At 42.1% G+C, this 18,437-nt stretch overlaps 1 protein-coding gene and 1 long non-coding RNA gene across 3 annotated transcripts in view; one reads left to right on the top strand and one right to left on the bottom strand.

Moving 5' to 3' along the window:
- DST (dystonin) overlaps nucleotides 1-18,437 on the bottom strand; it is a 291,949-nt gene that overhangs the window by 257,516 nt on the left and 15,996 nt on the right. For both annotated transcript variants that reach the window (XM_066547320.1, XM_066547319.1), the window contains exons 3-4: nucleotides 17,197-17,385; nucleotides 1,107-1,314 (exon numbers count right to left, since the gene is read on the bottom strand). In XM_066547320.1, the coding sequence (XP_066403417.1) occupies nucleotides 1,107-1,314; nucleotides 17,197-17,385 (397 nt within the window). The remainder of the gene's footprint in view (nucleotides 1-1,106; nucleotides 1,315-17,196; nucleotides 17,386-18,437) is intronic.
- Nucleotides 878-18,107, top strand: LOC136554934 (uncharacterized). The gene is made up of 2 exons (XR_010783402.1): nucleotides 878-1,343; nucleotides 17,283-18,107. It is a non-coding gene; the product is annotated as an uncharacterized lncRNA (long non-coding RNA).

Here is an 18,437-nt window from a genome sequence, read left to right on the forward strand (position 1 = left end):
CGACGCCTGCAGCGCTGACGGCGCCGGTGGGGACACTGCGCTCTCGGGCAGGGACCGAGCGGGGAGGGACCCCAGGCCGGCAGCCGGCGGGGCCGGGAGCTCCCGCAGTCCCGGCGGGGCGGGCGCGGCCCTGCTGCAGGTGTCACCGCCGCGCCTGCGTTCCCCCGGTGTCCCCCGGCGCTGACCCCGCCGCCGAGCCCGCTCCGCTGCGGTCCCTGCGGTCCCTGCGGTCCCTGCTGCCCTGCGGTCCCTGCTGCCCTGCCCCCGGCCCGCCGCTGCCCCGTCCTGCGCACCCTGCCCGCGGGGGGCGGCGAGATCTGCGGGCGGTCGGGCCGGCTCCGCACCCTCCCCAGGCGCGGCTGCATCCTGCGGCTGGTGGGAGCCCGGCTCCGCAGCGCTGCCCCCGCTAATAGCGCCGCTAGAAATGGTTACCCTGGGAAATGGTGTCCCGGGAGGGACCCATGGAGACGCCTATATAATCGGGGTAGTTGGGGAGAACAACAGCGGTGTCTCCGGGGAGCACTGGGGACCGCCTCATCTTTCTGGGATTCATTTACAGGCGTTTTCCAGCTTTTGCCAGGGTGATGCGGACCTCCGCCCTATTTTCGACATCAAGTGTCGCCGGGCCGCGGACCAGAGCCCGTCGGCGCCTCCGGCACACCGGGGCGGCTCCGTTCCGGTCCCCGTCCACCCCGAGCGCAGCCCCGGCCCCGAGCGGACAATGCCCGGCCCCGGTCCCCCGCCCCTCACGGAGCATCATCGGCCGCCGCGGCCTCTCCCCGCGCTGCGGGCGGTCCCGCGGCGCTTCCACCCAGGGCGGCCGGGGGCTGCCTCGGCCTTGTGGGCCGTAAAAAGCGCCGGCCCCGCTGAGCCGCCCCCCGCCGCGGCTGCAGCCCCCGGCCGCTGATGCTTTTTCGCATGAAAGTTTAATGGGCGCACCTGCGCGTGTTTCGGCTCGCCTTCCACACGCATCAGTTCACCCAGCCGGAAAAGGCGGCCAAAGAGCTTAGTCACCGCCCGGCGGGGCCGCGCTCTGAAAGAGGAGGGACGGGGGTCCCCTCTGCCCCCGGCCGCCCCCTGCCCCGCCGGCCCCGACCGCGCCTTACCGGCGATGCGCAGCACGGCCCGCTCGGCGGGGTCCAGCACTGAGCCGCCCTGGATCTTCCGCTTGGACCGCTCGTGTTTGGGCAGGTTCCAGGGCAGCGTGTCCCCCGGCGCCGGCGACACCGTCCCCGACCTCTGGCTGAAGTCCTCCTCGTCGGAGAAATCGGCGGAGGACGACATGGAGCATCGGTAGGACGCGTTGCCGGAGCTCTGCACGGGGAGACAGACAGACAGACAGGGTGCGTGGGGAGCAGCTCGGGACGAAGGGCCTCAGGTGGCGCCGGCGAATACCGGCCCCGCGTGGCGTGGAAAAACATCTCACGGGAAAAGGAGGATAGGGGAGAGGGCCGCCGCTCACCATTGGTGTGAATTTAGAGGGGGGAAAGGGTGCGTGTGCGGCGTGCCGAGGGTGATCCCCCAAAAAATAGCCGGTCTTTAGCGGGAGTGCATTTGGAGGGATGTCGGGCTAGAGCCGTAGCCTGCGGCTGGGCAACCAGCTCGCAAATGAGCCTCCCACTTCCCCAACAATAAACCCAGCAGCAACAACAGCCGAAAAAAAAAAAAAAGCCACCAACCTTCCCGGCTACAGATCGAAGGCGTTTGGCTCCCCCGCCAGGACAAGGGGAATATTTGCCATCACCGAGCTACTGTTAAATCCGCCCCCGGGACAGACCCAGCCCCGCCGGGAGCCAAGGCGGGCTCTTCATTCATTACCGCCCCGGCCTCCCCCTGCCCCGCGCTGCCTAACGGGGGGCGAGGCTGGCTAACGGGGACGGAGCCGGGGAGGGAAGGAAGGAACACGATTCCTCAGAGCAGCCCCTTCGGGCATCAGGGCATGATGCCTTAAGTCACACTTTGCCAGGCGACTTCGGCAAACAAACTACTGATCTCGGTGTATAAACTGTACCCACTTTTAGGCTTCCCAGCCACTCAAAAAAGAGCTCTTCCGGAAACGTAAATAAACACTGATGCAGGGAGAGGACTGCTGCCATGTCTGGCTTCCCTGTTTATGGTAAAGTGGGAAACGGAGATGTGTGAACAGTTCGGCACGGTGTTGAAATTTAAGGTACATCATTAAACACGTGTTATCAAGCCACAACGGACAGCAAGGTGCTATTACTTTTACTCTGTAACTTCAGATTGAAGGGATTTGTGGTTTCTCCAAGGCATGACACAAGAAAATGATGGGTGTGATTTGTCATTTCATGTGGGAGCTACTGTTACAGCCCCTTTCAAAAGTGCAACCTGATGCTTATCCAATTATTTTAAGTTTTAGGTGTGTGCTGTTGTCAACTTTTACAGGTGCAGTAGAATCATAGGCTCACATAATTGCTTGAGTTGGAAGAGACCTTTAAAGACCATCTAGTTCCAAACCCCTTGCTGGGGGCAGGGACACCTTCCACTAGACCAGGTTGCACAAAGCCCCATCCGACCTGGCCTTGAGCACTTCCACAGCTTCTCTGGGCAACCTATTCCAGTGCCTCACTGGAACTTCATAGTGAAGGATTACTTCCTTATATCTAATCTAAATCTACCCTCTTTCAGTTTAAAACTAGCATATTTTGTTACACAGCAACAGCCCCATTCAGCCATTCTAGAGTCCAGATTTGATATTAAGCCAGATAGTATTTTAGGCTTGTATTGCAGCCCTTTTCACAATTTTTTTTTCTATAAAGGGGCCTAAAGGGTACCTTTTCTTAAAGAAGAAATTTGTACAGCAATTGAGATATGATGAAATGTATTATTGTTGTCTAATTTATTTTTTTTTTTTACTGTCAGCTGTCATGGGGGGTATTTTACCCACTTAAAACTCAGAATCTGCATAATCTAGAGAAACAACATGATGATCTCTTTGTTCTGCATAAAATTAAAAAATAATATATAGTTAAATAATAAGAGGAGATCACTTATTAGTGTTTTTCCTTCTATTAGTGTTTTTTTCCTCTTCACTTCTATCCCAACTCTCTTTTCTCCTTGTAGAGTACTCCATGGTGAAGCTTGAAATGTGTGAGTTGTGAGGGAGGGAGTGAATACATAAAACCAATTAACTGAATTCTAGTTCACTGTATTGTGATGTAGAGAGAGCAAAAGGTAAGTGCAGAAAACCAGAAACATGAGATGTCTGATCCCAGCTCAGATTTCTTTCATAATTACTTTTAGTGCAGAGACTATTTGGCTGTCAGTTTGTATAATAAACTAAAACTGGATCTCATAAAGCAAGATGGTCACATATAGGTGTCTTCCTGATAAGAGCTGGAAGTGCTCAGCTTGCTGCAGAGCACTTTGCTGTTCCAGCTGGGGCTACCAGGGCCTCTCATGTGCTTAGTCAGGGATTAGGTTCCTTTGAGCCTGTCCTTAGCCCCAGATTTTGCCATAGAAGAGAAAGTGTTGCCTTTAATCCCAGCTCTGAACATCCTGCTTCAGGCCTGTACCTTCTTTTGACTGATCAGCAACCCTCAGTATCTTTGGCTCACACAGACCCACAGAGACAGATTCTGATTTTCATCTTTTTCACCTTCTGCATTTCTAGCTTATAGTATGAAAGTTTGAAAGAGACCAAACACAGTGTTGTGTGGTGCTATAGCAATAGTTTGTTAGTATTTATGTAGCAGCTTGAAATATGCAAGAACAAAGTACAATAGCAATTGCTATTGAAGTTTTGGGGAAAGATCTCTCAACTCTCAGATTTATTTTTGAAAGTAAGCTATAAATTTTATCCATTAGGGTTTCCTTTTTTTTCAAAAGAGGCCTTCACAGCCCATTATTACATTTCATAACATCTCCTCTGACCTGTAGAAGCCAAAAGCACTGTTGAGTGGTTGTTCATTGTGCACCATCAGTCTACTGAGATGTCAGTTTTAGGGAAAAGGAGTCTGCCTTTCAGTCTACTCTGCTACAATACTGGAACATAAGCTATGTGAGAAGACTCCACTCATATTTTATGAGAATCAAACTGAACAGGCAATGATAGAGCAGTGTTTGGCTTCTGTGTGTATTACAACTAGCTATCTGCTTTTAGGTTATCCTACCTTAATTGATACATGCAGTAACCAAATGAATAATCAAAACCCACTTTAGCTTTTTAACTCTTCAATTACCATGTTGTTTCATTTTCAGAGCAATGTAGGAAGTTCAGAAAGGAATTTTTCATAACAACAAAATCCGGAAAACATTAAGAAATGTCAACTTCTAACTTAATGACAGTCTATTTTCTTATTCAGCATGGAGATACTTCTGAGTAATGCATACACAGAGATATTGAACACCTAGGTATTTTTTACTTCGCTATTCCAAAGGTGTTTATAACAAACTGAACAACTTTGAGTAAATTAACAGTTTTGATATGAATTCTGTAATTGTTCCTCTTTTGTACACAGGTACTGTTTGTGTACCATTCATCCCACTGGACTCTATGTTTCTAGCATACACATTTTCCATGATAGAGTTGTAAGTCCCAAATAAGCATTCCATTATCAGAGCAACATATTAAGCAGCTTAAAAAATAGGAAATAACGCAGAACATCTATACTATTCTGAAAAAAGTTCCTGGCCCATTAGGACAACACGTAGGGGAAAAAAGGTTGTTATATTCTGTTAAAATCAGAATATGTAAGGCACTTCTGTTATTTCTGTATAAATTACATGGCTGTGTGCAAGTGAAAAACATCAGTTAATAATACACAGTGCTTTTTGGGGGAGCGATGTGAGTGAAGTGTCTCTTAGATCCCCCAAAATATTGATCACCCTTACTTAGCCTACTCTTAGGGACTTGGCAAGGGTCAGGACTTGACTGGTCTTAGCTTGAAGGCCTGTAAGGTCACAGCGCAGTTGCTGTAGCTGTTTATTCTCCGCCTCCGATAGCGCACTGCTGCAGCCTGAGGCCTCTCTGCATCCCCGTGGCTGCTCCGCAGGAGCGGCTGCAGCCGCAGCGCTCTTTGCGCGGGCACGGAGGGCGCCGCAGCCCCCGGGAGCTCGGCCCGGCGGAGCGGGCAGCGTCCAGAGGCGGGATCCAGGCGGGGATCCCTGGCACGGCTCGCTGCCGGTGCCGCGCGGGGGTGCACAGCGCACACCAGCGCCGGGAGCGGCGCAGCGCAGAGCCGAGCTCCCTTTGCCGCTGCCGGCGGGCTCCCGCGCATCAGGCGATTTGCAGGAGCCGCCTGAGAGTCAGGCTGGCAGCCGTGCTGTAAAAGCGAGCTGGCTTCCAGTAACGGGGATGATTTCAAAGAAGCATTTCGTATACTTGTTAGAGGGATTCGGCCAAGTTGCAAGGCATGATTTCCCCTGAGGAGGGAAAGAATTGCTGTTTGTCATAGGTGAGGCACTGCAGAAGATCAGGGAGAGACTGAGTGGAAGATGCTGTAGCTGGCAGATGGTGTAGAGCGTTGCACACCACCAGAGAGCAGGAAAGCACCTGGAAATAGGAGGTGATGAAAGGGTCGAGAACAGCAGGGATTGCACACTGTCATTCCTGGGGGAGGGAAGCATCAGTCGAGGTCAGGTTTCAAATTCGGTCAGGCAAACCAGCTGGGAAAAGCTGCTGCAAGGCTGATACCAAATTATCTTCATATTACAAAAATTTCCCAACCCTATGACACATCAGAGATTGTGCTGGCCAGCTGAATTCTAATCAAATAGTTTGTACTTTCACATTTTATCTTTAAGAAGATTGTCCACTGCGGTGAGTCCTTTCATGGTGCTTTTTGGAAGCTGTGGGACGTACAAGTCAACACTGACTGACATTTAATTTTCAGTTTAGTAATGAGTTATTTATATTTCACTTATACTAAACTATCTCAGAATTCCTGGAATATATTTTTTCTTTAATTATACTCATTGCAGGAAATGGATAAATATCAACAGAAATTAAGCACTAGAATAATGATTTTACTTGGTGTGCTTCAGCAAAATTCCTTTTAATTTAAAATAATTTAGAATATCCATTGAAAGCGAATGGCTATTTTTGTCCTTTAACATCCCAGACTGAATGATATCAAAGTGGATCAACTTTTAAAGTAAAATAACAAATTTAAGACAAAATCTAGGGCAACTGAATGTTCCCATTAGTAAATCTTTATCACTTTAACCTGGGTAGATGATAATGAAATGGAGAACACAAAACATCCAAAATGTATGTAATCAGGCTATGTGAGTCCTTGGGACTGCATGTTGTCAGAAATGATCAAAATTCAAAACACACACAAATTAAAGTACCAACAAGGACAATGTAAAGCCAGTGATAATGAACTTTAAAAAAAAAATCACCAGTGGAGATGTAGATATAGGAAATTAATATTTTTCTTTGGTTCTGTGCCACTTACTTAAGAGGACATCCATATGTGCAAGTACCTATGTTATCAGGAAATATGAAAATTACTACAGAGTTTCTGGGTTTGTATTTATTGTCATAAAACAATAAGCAGAAAGCTGGAAGGCAAATGCACTACATCTGAAACTCCTGATCATCCAGGGTCTGGCTCTATGTTAAACTGTCTTTGCAAACAGGTAGGCTTTTCAAACATCAATACAACACCCACCTGCTCTGTAGAGAGAACTTACATTCTTTCTTTCTAAAGGTAGGAGAAGATGGAAACAAGCATTCGGGGTTTATTCTATCATCCTTGTTTTAGAACTAAATTTGAAGACTCAATCCAGCAATCAATCAACATTAAACTATTTGAAAATACATATTCTTATAGTTACACACACCAGTTTTAATAATTAGAGATTTTTCTCTTATCAAATCAATTTTGAGTTTCTTTATCTTAAGTTTGCTTGAAAATATTTCCTTTGCAAGGTTTAATTTTCTTAAAATTTTTTAGTCTTAGCTGACTGGAGAAGCCTGAGAGCAAGATTATGAAAACATCCAGTAGTTATTTGTAAACACTAAAAAAATCCCAGTAATCTTTTTTGAGAAGACTGTAAGCTTTGGGATGGATACTTCAAATATGAATATGCTTTAAGCTAGACATAAGTCTTTTGCCATCTTTGTTAAAAATCTGTCTACATTTGTCAGAGTGATAAGTCTTTGAGGTATAAATATCATCTGCTATCCCTGGCATCAGGGAGTATAAAGTAAAGCTTTTAAAATTGTGTTTGATCTCACTACTCTGACAGGAAAACTGCTGCAGAACTTCCTGCTGTCTTGATTACAAGTGATCTTCTAGTTGCCACCTCAACCTTATTCCTGGTCTTTTGGGGGCTTTTTGCAACAACAATGTTCATTTCCTTAAATAATCTTTTTGTTTCCCCAATGTATTCATAGCCTGCATATTATCTCCTCTCACCTTCTTTTGATTTTGCTGAGCAAATGAACTTCTTTTAATCTCTCCTTACCTACTAGCAGTTCTTCTTTGCAAAGGTAAATATTTTGATTTAACTATTTCTAGTATTGAGGTAACTACCAATGTTATTTTACCAGACTTTTTTAAACAGGGTTCAAATTTCTTAACTAAAATGTCTTCAATGTATCATCTCTGAAAAATCCCTTCAGACTGGCACCCCCTAAACAGAGTCTCTCAAGGGTTTCAGATCTGCCAGACACAGAATGACCAAGCAAATTTCACCCTCACAGCTCTTACCTCCACGCTTGGGACACCTACCATCCCCACCAAGGAGCTGACCAGGATCCTTCCAGCTTGGAGATCCAGAGGAAAACTAATCTTGGCATTTAATTGTTGCTGGCCATGGTTTCAGGTTGATGGCAGTGCGGACAAGAGGCATGGAGAGCAGGGCAAGGCAGGCACCAGGCCTGAGGCAGGAGACTCTTGGTTTGTGCTCTCCGTGACTCGCTCGGCCGCGCGCAGGCAGCGGGAGGGAGGAAGAAGCTGTGATGTGAATGTGGAGGGGACAAACACCGGAACCGGCATGCTGCAGGAAAGGGCTGCAGGAACACACCGGGACTGAGAGCCTGAGGGACAGACTGACAGTCTGGGAGCTGCAGCTGGAAAGCATTCAAGGGAGCAGCAGACTCTGTGCACAAGGACTACAGGAGAAATGGACCTGCAAGGAACTGCGGGGATCAGTGACCATCAGTGCTGGAGGAGCTCAGGGTCTGACATGCTGGCATGAAACTGGAGCTGCCTCTGCAAGAGGCTTTGAACAAGGCAGCCTAATGAACAAGGAGGGTATGAAGGTGTGTGTGAAGGTTTCAGAGAAGACAGACTAGAGCCAAAGAATGGAGTTTGCAACCAGGGGCCACAGGGAGGCACAGAAATCAAAGAGACTGCTTGAACAAATGCCTCAGAGCATGAAAGGACTGACCAGGAGAACCTGGGAAGGGCTCTGACATGAAGGAGTGAAACAAGAACTGGCAGAGCAAGAGCAGAAAAGCCAAGGTCAGCAGAGGAGTGAGGACTGGACAGCAAGGAAGGAGTTGGCAGAGACAGGTCAGGAGCAGGCTGGAGGAAACATGGCAGAAACAGCCACACTTGAGAAGAATGAGCACAAGAAAGCTCATTGCCCTAAGAAGCCTGGAAGGAAAGGGAAATTTCACCCCAACTCTGGCCATTAGCAAATATCTGAGAGTTCCTCTAGAAAAAAAATACCTCCTGCCCTGCATTACTGATTCATGAGAGGAATACAAATGCCATCAGTCTCTCCCTGAAATCCAACAGAATTTTCCATATTGTAGTCGAAGTGTCAAAACCTGCCAATGAGCTACACAGCTGAGCTTTTCCACTTTGTTTTTAACAGCAGTGGGAAATTAAACACAATGTTCCTGTTAAAGTAATTTTCCTAGGGCTGCAAAGTTAAGTACTAAAATGTTACCAAATCCCAGACTTAAGGTTCACCAAGCAGCCTTGCTTCAGCCTGTTTATTTGTATCTTACAATGCAGTCATAATGATGTGATCATATACTATTACATCCTCAGAAATTTTCTTAATAAAAGTCTTGCTCTTATTTACTGCAAATGATGGGTAATATTCACTCCACAAACGGTTATTCAGTATTTTGTTTGTTATCCTCAGTTCAATGGGCAGCTCTAGAACTTAACTTACTTCATGCTATTCAAATACTAGCCTGAAGAAGGAACTATTATTTAATAGGCTGGGTTTTTGTGCTCATCACTGCTTCACTCCCATTACAGAGGATGCAAAGTAAACCAGGAGGTCAATATTTTGTACCTAGGTCAAATTGAGATGCCAGGGATCTGACTTTTAAGAGCCATTAATATTACATATCAATAATACTCAGACTACAGCACTGAACACAGAGTTCAGTGGTGATGGCAGTTTAAGAACTTCTATAAACCCAGCTACATGCTTTGATTCAGGCACTCAGAAAATGGAGGATAAAAAAATGTTTTAAACCAGTTGTTCAGCTTATTTACAGTGTCCCTGTGCCCACCCTTCAATCTCCAAAGCAGCACTCTCTCTTTTTAAAGAAATAAGAGATCCTCTGTCTTCCTGCAATCTCCTTTTTTATTCATTTATGCATTTTACAACTTCTGCAGTAGAACTCCTACACATAAGAGTCATCCTAAGAGCACTTCCACCCTGTGGTGAATGCAGAGTACATCCTGTGAAAAACCAGCACACCATCCTACAATTAAAGCCTGTATGACAACGCAGATGCATAATCCACTGAATTACAGCCGCATGTGCAACCTTAATTCCAGTGCTTGATAATATCTGAACACTTGCCTCTGCCAAACTATTCTTTCAACATCATACCCATGTGTAGTGTTATATATAAATACAAATGGATAAGGGAGTCCCTTCCTATATAAAGATGTACTTTAATGTGCCACAGTAGGATGTTACACAATACAACTCTGAAGAATGACTCTGGTGGCAGTGAAGGAAAAGGAAACATCTGCATTTAGACTATAATTACTATGCATCTGTGAGACAATTACTGGTCATTTTAAGTTGTGTAAACAACGCTATCAAGAAGATCAGAGCTGATTAATTTTTTTAACTTGCTTTCAGCTACTGTACAGAATTTACCATTTATAATCACATACATAAAACATTTTTTCTTACAGTTAAGACTGCTAGCACATTTTATCAGCTTAGGTTTCTATTACTGGCTCTCCCAGAAGGACACTGGGATTTATAAAAGAAAAATTCTGAACAGCTAAAAATTTAATTTCTCAATGAGGCTATGCTGCATGCATGTAGTAAAATTTTTTCAATGAACACAAAATCCCAGTTAATAGAAATCACGGCAAAATGATGGTGGCAAAAAAAAAAAAAAGACATTTTTCAAGCCAGAGTTTCACAACTCTATTTCTTAGATACAACACTTGAATAATATTTTCTCTCATTCACTTCTAATTTAGTAGCAAGTTAGCTTCGGCTCCAAGGATGAAGAGTGCACTTTGCCCCTCTTTGTACACTTTAGATGGAAGAGAGTTAGACTGCTTTAAGCTCTCATCCCATTTTCACTAAATAAGCATTTGCCCTGGGAATGAAAGTTGGCTTAGACAAAATAAAAATGGTATAAAATCAGCTCACTTATCAAGAAAAATCCTGCTATATTAGAGGGCTTTGCCCACAGGTACAGGATAATTTGCAATGGTGTACAGAAAAATAACAGATTTTATGTTATTTTCAACCATGTAAATTTAAATCTAAGTAAATATATTCAAAACAAGCATGACCTGTCACCACAGGGGACAATCAATTCAAATGACCGTAACCCTCCAAATAAGAGCAGTGAAGTCAGTTAAGGTCCTCTAAATAGAGATTTGTACTGTTACTGCTATGCTTATTTCTTGTGTCTTTCTCCATTAATTATTAGCCCTATTGCAATAAATTTGTTTCTTTTGTACTATGCTTAATAGCTCTAGTACCTCAGTATAGGAAAAAAGCACAACAAAGTTAACAATAATTTTAAATCCCAGATCTAATTCTTAACATATCACTGTTGTGTTTTAGGAAAGAGTCATTCTAAAATAGTAATGCAATCACCTCCAGGGCCTAGTGAAACTCATAGCAATACACCTTTAAGAAATCCCTTCAAAAACCTAAACTGCCTAGGAGCTGGGCAGAAGGAGTGGAAGAAATGGGCAATTGCTGTAACGCAATGGATGAGCTGCAGGGTGGAGAGGGAAAAGCAGCCAAGAGGAAATGGGGAGCAGGCAGCAAGGGAGGAGGTCACAGAAACTGGAAGAGCAGTGGGAAAATGAACTCTTTGGACAAAACTGTTTATGAAGAATTTATCAGTGGGGAGTTACTTGCTATAAGAAAAGCCAGAATACACAGCAGCTCAAAACAGAGATGTAAACAGTCTCTTGGAAAAAGAACTAATTTCAAAGTCAACCTAATGGCCACTGAAAGCTTTCTCTTCATTTCAAACATGACTGGATTTAGCATTAATAGTCATATTTGCAAAGATCCTGTGCACTTAAAATAGGTTCCTTGAGATATTTATAAAAATGTTTAAGATGGCCAGATGCTTTAATCTTGTTAAAAGCTTTATGAAACCATCACCTAATAAACTGTCAGGACCTTCTCAAAATCCCCATCAATATCTTTTAAGTCTTTGTCCTGGTTTCAGCTGTGGTAGAGTTATTTTGATTCCTAGTGGCTGGTACAGTGTCATGCTTTGGGTTTAAGGTAAGAGTAATGTTGATAACACACTGCTGATTTAGTCATTGCTGAGCATGGCTGACACTACATCAATGACTCTTCATCTTCTCATGGTGCTCTGCCAGCACAAGCAGCTGGGGGGTGACACAGCTGGGACAGCTGACCCCAGCTGAGCAAGGGGATGTTCCATACCATGTGGCATCATGCTGAGCAACAAAACTGGGGGAGCTGACTGAGGGTGGCAGCCTCCTGTTCAGGGACTGCCTGGGCATTGGTCAGTGGGTGCTGTGCAACTGCACTGGGCATCACTTGTTTTGTACATTGTTTCATAATTCTTATTATTTTCCCTTCCTATTCAGTCTGATTAAATCTTGTCTCTACCCACAAATTTTGCCTTTTTCTTATTTTCTTCCCCATCCTACTGGGGGCAGTGAGCAAACAGTTCTGTGGTGCTGTTCGTGCTTAGCTGCATGCCAGGCTAAACCATAGCTGTATTTAAAATGAAAAAAAAATGCAGTTCTTATTTCCCTTTTTATTTGGATTCACATGTTCCCTGTGTTTGTTCCTTATGGCTGTGCTCAGATTGTCCTGAGAGAGGACCCATGCATGTGTGTGTGTGCACACGTGCGTGAGAATCTGACAGCTCACAGCTCTGCCATACGTTTGAGAATGTTAATATAATGTTAATAAAAATGTTGAAAGTGAAAGATGGCATGGTAGTGTTTTGACAAGTTTGCTTCTAAATGCAATTCACAGGAGACACAATCCAGCATGAGCATATGTCTCCAAAAGAAAGAAGATATGAATGCAATCTATAGATTAAATAGCTAATAGTTGGAAATAACCAAGTCTTGTGCAGAGTGATGGGCAATATTTTCATCTCATGTTTTAGGTCATTCAAATAGCATCTAAAGGACATAGTGGTACTGGAAAATTAGTACATAACATCAGAGTAAGAATAAATGGAAATTAATGAAATTAATATTATTTAATGCGACATATTAAAAACTCCTAAAGGGCCCTGTAGAACAAATTTATCCATATGAAAAAAATATTCTTAAGGTGTCAAAAATGTGAGACTTCTGGAACTTCTATACATTATTTGGTATCTGATATTTAAAAAAACTCCCAAGTATTTTTCAGACATAACTCTAATACTGATTTTCCCATAAGTTTTAAGGCTTAAATACAACATATAAGTAAACCAGGATAGTTGGAAAGACCATGAATGGGACAGTTTATGGTTTTACATGCATTAAAAATTGATCAAACTTTGCTTTCATGGTTTCTTTATCAGGGTATTCATAGTGCAAGTTTCACTTTGGCCATGAGATTAGTCTCAGTGGAGCCAAGTGAAGCTGTCCACATCAGGGATTTTTCACATGTGACCGCCCAGAAATCTGCCCTCTCTCTGTTTTCCTTGTAGTGACTTATAGTGATGCTGCACCCACTCCTAAGGAGCTAAATTGCTTCAGCAAAGGCCAGTCCTTAAATAATTAGAAACAGGTAAATTAGGAGACCCTGAGGAATATGTACAATCAGCAGTGCTTCTCGGATTACTGTTTGTCATCAGTTTATTCTTTGTAGGTTATTTCAGAGATACTTTTCTTTGTAACAATATTCACTAGTAATCACCTCAATACATGCTGTTGCTACAGTTCTGGGGCAAAATAGATCTTTGGATGTGTAAAGTACAAGGCTTTTGAGTAGAAAGAGGGCTTTCACATCTGAAAGTGAAGAAAACAGGTTTATTTATCACCCTGTCTCTGCAGTCTCATCTACCATGTCTTGGAGTGATCATGACAAACAAAACTGCATATTTTGGTACTACATGTCATGATTGTAAATAATCCTGCTGGCTGCATGAGTCATTTAGGAGCCCTTCAAATCGTTTAACAATGGAGATGTCATAAGATGCTGCTTTGACATCATCTCTTTTCAATTATGTTCATAGTCATACAAACATTGTTTGGCAGAACTGTACACCCAACTGACCCCACAGCTCAGGAGCCACATCTGTTTACACAAACTCAAGGCCACCTATGAATAACTTGCAGCATTTTATACCTTGCTTCAGAGCAGAAGCACTATTTGAAATATAGACAGTATTTTCAAAATGCTTGTAAAAGAACCCTCAGTTTAAAATCTGCCCTGGAGAAGTATTGCTAGGCAGCAGCATGCTCACAACAAGAGATTTTTGCACATCCTTCCACACTTTCAGAAAATTTAACAGAATCAGGTACCCAGTTTGTGAAAGGAGCAATATGAAAGACTTCCTTGATTTGTATGCAATCACACCAACCTAAAAAACACAGTTCTGTTTGTTCTCAAGAGTTCTCCATTGTGTTCAAAAATTCAAAGCACACGTCAGTAGTAGGTATGTGTACCCTCCTCCATAAGAAACTGATGTAAAGCTGTCACCTATAGAGAATGTCAGCACGAATAATATAGCCACTAATGAGAGGGTGACCTAGAGGGCATGAGATATAACAATGTGCCCTACAAGGGGAAGCCTCAGCACTAGGTTCATGTTGCACTAGAATAAGATAAATAAAAATGAAAGTGGCTTATAAACTGTTTGGCTAGGATCAGTATGAGCACAAAATATATTTAATATCCCCATTAACAACGTGGAAGGTGTAAAAAAACCATTAAATTTTCAGAGAAAACTAATGTTCTATTTCTGCAAACATCTCCTCATGCAGATATTCAAGTGGAGTAATTATTTTCTTCAGTGGGATTACTCCCATCCAAACAATTACAACTAATTTAGTTCTGACAAGATCAGGAACAATACTGGAAAGATCTCAGATTGCTATGCAGGAAGTAAAAAATAATACAAGCAAATTCAGATAATTATAGCAGCAGCTAGGAAACTGCAAAACAAGATTTAGACACAACAAAACCGACCAAATACAAAATAGTCAAACTTAGCAAGAGTAAGAAAGCCTAGCATCTAAATATCCACCAGAGCCTTAAATAAAATATCTGAAAAGTCTTTGTGCATATATCTTAATATGACAACAAAACAGGCTAACATATTTCAGGAGTTTAAATTTTGCTGGAGCAAAGGAAAAGCTTTCCCTAAGGTTCTTTTATAGTTACTTTGGAGATACCATTCTTGTCAGAAAAAAAGGGGACAAAAATGCATGAGGAGGGAAATAAAAAAAGGAGAACTGTTTTATGAGGAGAAATTATATGTTCTGGTTGGCAGACATCATACAGGACTTTTTTCAAGTGATGACTCAGCAGAATAATGTAAACATCAAGACAACAGATTATTTCTTTAGAGTGGTTCAAGTGGCCAGAGCTAGGAATATCGGGGGAAAAAGGGGAAAGAAATTATGCAGATCAACAAGAGCATTTCTGGCACTGAATCATGTACAAAGTACATGATGAAGTACAAAGATGAAGGTCAAAAGTCTCTCAGCTTCAAGCCATTGAGACTAAGTGGGATGAAGATGCAATAAACTGCAGGATGGACATCCTGGTGACTGCCTGGAACTTCACAACACTGCAGTGATTTGTCATGGCAATGGCATAAACCTTACTCACCCTGTCACCATGGCATTAATAATACACTCAAAATAACTTACAATGTCCATGAGAAATTAAATTGGTGACTTATGTTTTCTGGATTGTAGTATAATAAAGATAATTTATTCTTTTTTGGCAGAAATGTGCAGTCATCAAGGCTGTGGAAGGAAAAGCTATCAAAAGAACTATGTAACTATATAAAAGATACACTGCAAAAGCAATTTCAAGGAAGTGACATAATAGTGACAGCACTGAGAGAAGTTTTCTCTAAATCTGGGATTTATTATTGTTTCACTGAAACCTGGGACACCCTAGGACACAGTGGTAGATCTTCTTCAGACACAGCAAACACATGAAATGATACAAAAGTGAAGTTACATAGTAACACTGCACATTTTCTATTCTTATATTTTTTATTTTTCTGATCCTTAAATCCCTGACATGTTTCTGACTTTTGGAAAAAGTAGGGCTTTCTTAGCATAACTAATCCATTCTTCCAAACCTGTTTTGCTGCTTACATCATTTTTACAGTTTTAGCTCTTTAATTCAGTGGCACTGATGCTCTTTTTCCAGTGTTGGTAAACAGCGGCAATTGGTTACAGCCTCAGCAGTGACAGGCAGGCTTACCCTTGGCATGGGCCTACTATGGGAAAATATACAATCAAAGAAAAAAGGGAATTAAAAAAAAAAACACCAACAAGAAGAGTGGTATGGAAAATAAGAGTTGATGATGGAAGAGATAAAGGAAAGATAACAAAGTAGGGAAAGGACCCTGAATGTGAATAATGAAGCGAGGGAGCCTGGTGAGAGGCTGGAGACTTAGTATGAGTAAAAGAGCTAGACAAAGTAGTCTAGAAAGAAAGATAGGATGGGAGTGAAAGGGAGATGCTTGAGAAGAAAGTGAGAGCAGATCCTTTAGGAAGAGTAGAAGACAAACCAATCATATCAAATTAAACACAAAAACATGAGCAGTGTAAAATAAACCATAAATAGAAGCATGAGAGAAGAGGAAGATGCAGACTAGTGAAGTGAAAGCAGAGAAACAAATTCAGATACTAGGTAAAAATTCTGGCAGTTGTTGGCAGCCATGGCTTTCTTTGCAGAAGTTGCTTGTTCTCTCAGGCAATGTAATTCCACTAAGGAATGCTTCCTCAAACCATTTTCAAAGCTCACTGATAATCCTTGGTGCTCAGTTAACACCAGTCTAGGAAGGCTCAGGTAGGTTCCAGCAACTTCAAGATAATCTGGTTTAGGGTACTCTCAATAATTACCTCTTTAATAATACTGACTTTATAAAGTTGCTCGAGCCCCATAACACTGGCACAGAAAAGCTCTTCAGAAAATGTGTCAAAGCAATGAGCTCATTAAAAAGAGAAATGCATTATGCCTGCAGGACAGAATAGGTCTTCATGCAAATTTACATTAGGAACTGTATGTCTCAACAAACTGTCATATTTCCATACTAAAAGTAGGTTATCAGTATTAAAATAACTGTGTGTAAATCAAGCTGAGGAGCAAAGAATCATGAGATTTGATCTAAGTTTTGTTGAGCAGAAAGATTGTAAACACTGTATAAAGTAGAAGAGATCTCAAAATTGAATCTAGTAATGATATTTAAAATAAATTTAGTTGAGTACATAGCATCTCTGTTAAATCTAAGTAAGAAATTTAAATAAAATGCACATTTGCTATAAAAACCTGTTAAGTAATATCACTATAAAAATATAAAATTTAATATCTAACTTGATTATAGTCTATAGTCTAAATAATAAATTTTTTAAATCAAAATTAAAAAAGTTCTCTTCAAAACAGGATTATTTTTTAGAGTTATGCATCAACATTAAATACAGTCTTATCAACTTTTATTTGGATTTGCTGCTGAATATGAGCACTGAAAAGGTTTTTAAATTGAGGAAGAGAATATGAATAGCCCAAAAATTAGAATTATATTACATGCCTCGAAGTATAAGTGCTTTTATAACAGTAAGTGCTATTTATCCCTAAAGGTAGAATACTTACAGGTTTTCGAGTTGGGGTAACTTGAACAGAATGGTAAAATTCTGGTTGGACTCGGCTGCTTTTCTTGATTTTTCTTTTTCTTACAGAAGTTTCCTGCTCACTGAGGTGGTGAGCTTCCACTATGGGTTGTGTTTCCTCCAGGCGAGGTGCTACTCGTCTTCTGGCATGGCGAGGGCTGGATCTAAAGCCCTGCAAGAGAAAAAGGAATCATCGTGTTTGGCATCTCCCAAAATGGAGCTGTGCAACAACTGCAACATCACATTGGATCTTAACAGCTCAAACTACAGGCATGCTCACCTTAAATTAATATAATGTCCATATATACTGCATGTAACAATAAAGAGATGCTGCCAAGTGCTGTTAATATCACATCTGATTTACGTTGCTCAATTATGTGTATTAGACACAGCCAGTAGCAGTAACTCCTGTTGCTTTTCTTTGTAACCTCAGGCTTTTAGTTATTTATAACTAAAAAGTTCTAATTTAAAATTTGTAATTAAAATTTTCCAGGTTAATTCTTGGCCTTGTGAGAAATGGTTTTAGGGAGCATGGGCTGAAAATATGGACTTTTTTTCCTGAGAATGAAAGTGAAGAAAAATTGATAGGTGGCAACAATTATATCATCTCAGAAATATGGGTATATTTGGCCAAATTAATAAACTCAGGAAAAGCTGCCCTTCAGAAAGACTTTTTTAGAGGCTTTCTGGGAAAACCTCTGAGCAACATCCAGAATGGCTCATGGTCTTACAGAATTTCATTCCTTTAATGGCAACATGTATAATGCTATCCCTTTATTGCTACCTGCAGAGCATTTACAATGAGCATTCTCTCATTTCACCGAGTCCCCTCATGAGCATGCACAAGTCTGACAAGGGCCATTTGTACTGAATACAATGTTGGTTGATATTAAACTTGGCCAGGTTGTAAATATTCATTCACTTAGTCATATCAGCTTTCAGAATAGGTGAGCCAAATCTGTCCTTAGTGATAGTCTGCAGCTTAAGGACTATATTTCTTTTCAAAACCAAGAATAGATGCAACAATTCCTAATTTTCTACTTTCTTTTTTCCTCTAGCAGAATACCTGCTGAAGTCCTTATGCAACAAAGCCAGCATTTTAGAACCCAGCTTCTGTGAGGTTAGATTTCAGATAAAACTGCAGAAATCTATGCTGTGAATCTAAATATCCTGAATTTCTGCCAGCAGAAAACTAGTGGGAGCACTACATTTCCATATAAATCT

Source organism: Molothrus aeneus, chromosome 3, assembly GCF_037042795.1.
Source record: "Molothrus aeneus isolate 106 chromosome 3, BPBGC_Maene_1.0, whole genome shotgun sequence".
In the NCBI taxonomy this organism is placed as follows: domain Eukaryota; kingdom Metazoa; phylum Chordata; class Aves; order Passeriformes; family Icteridae; genus Molothrus; species Molothrus aeneus.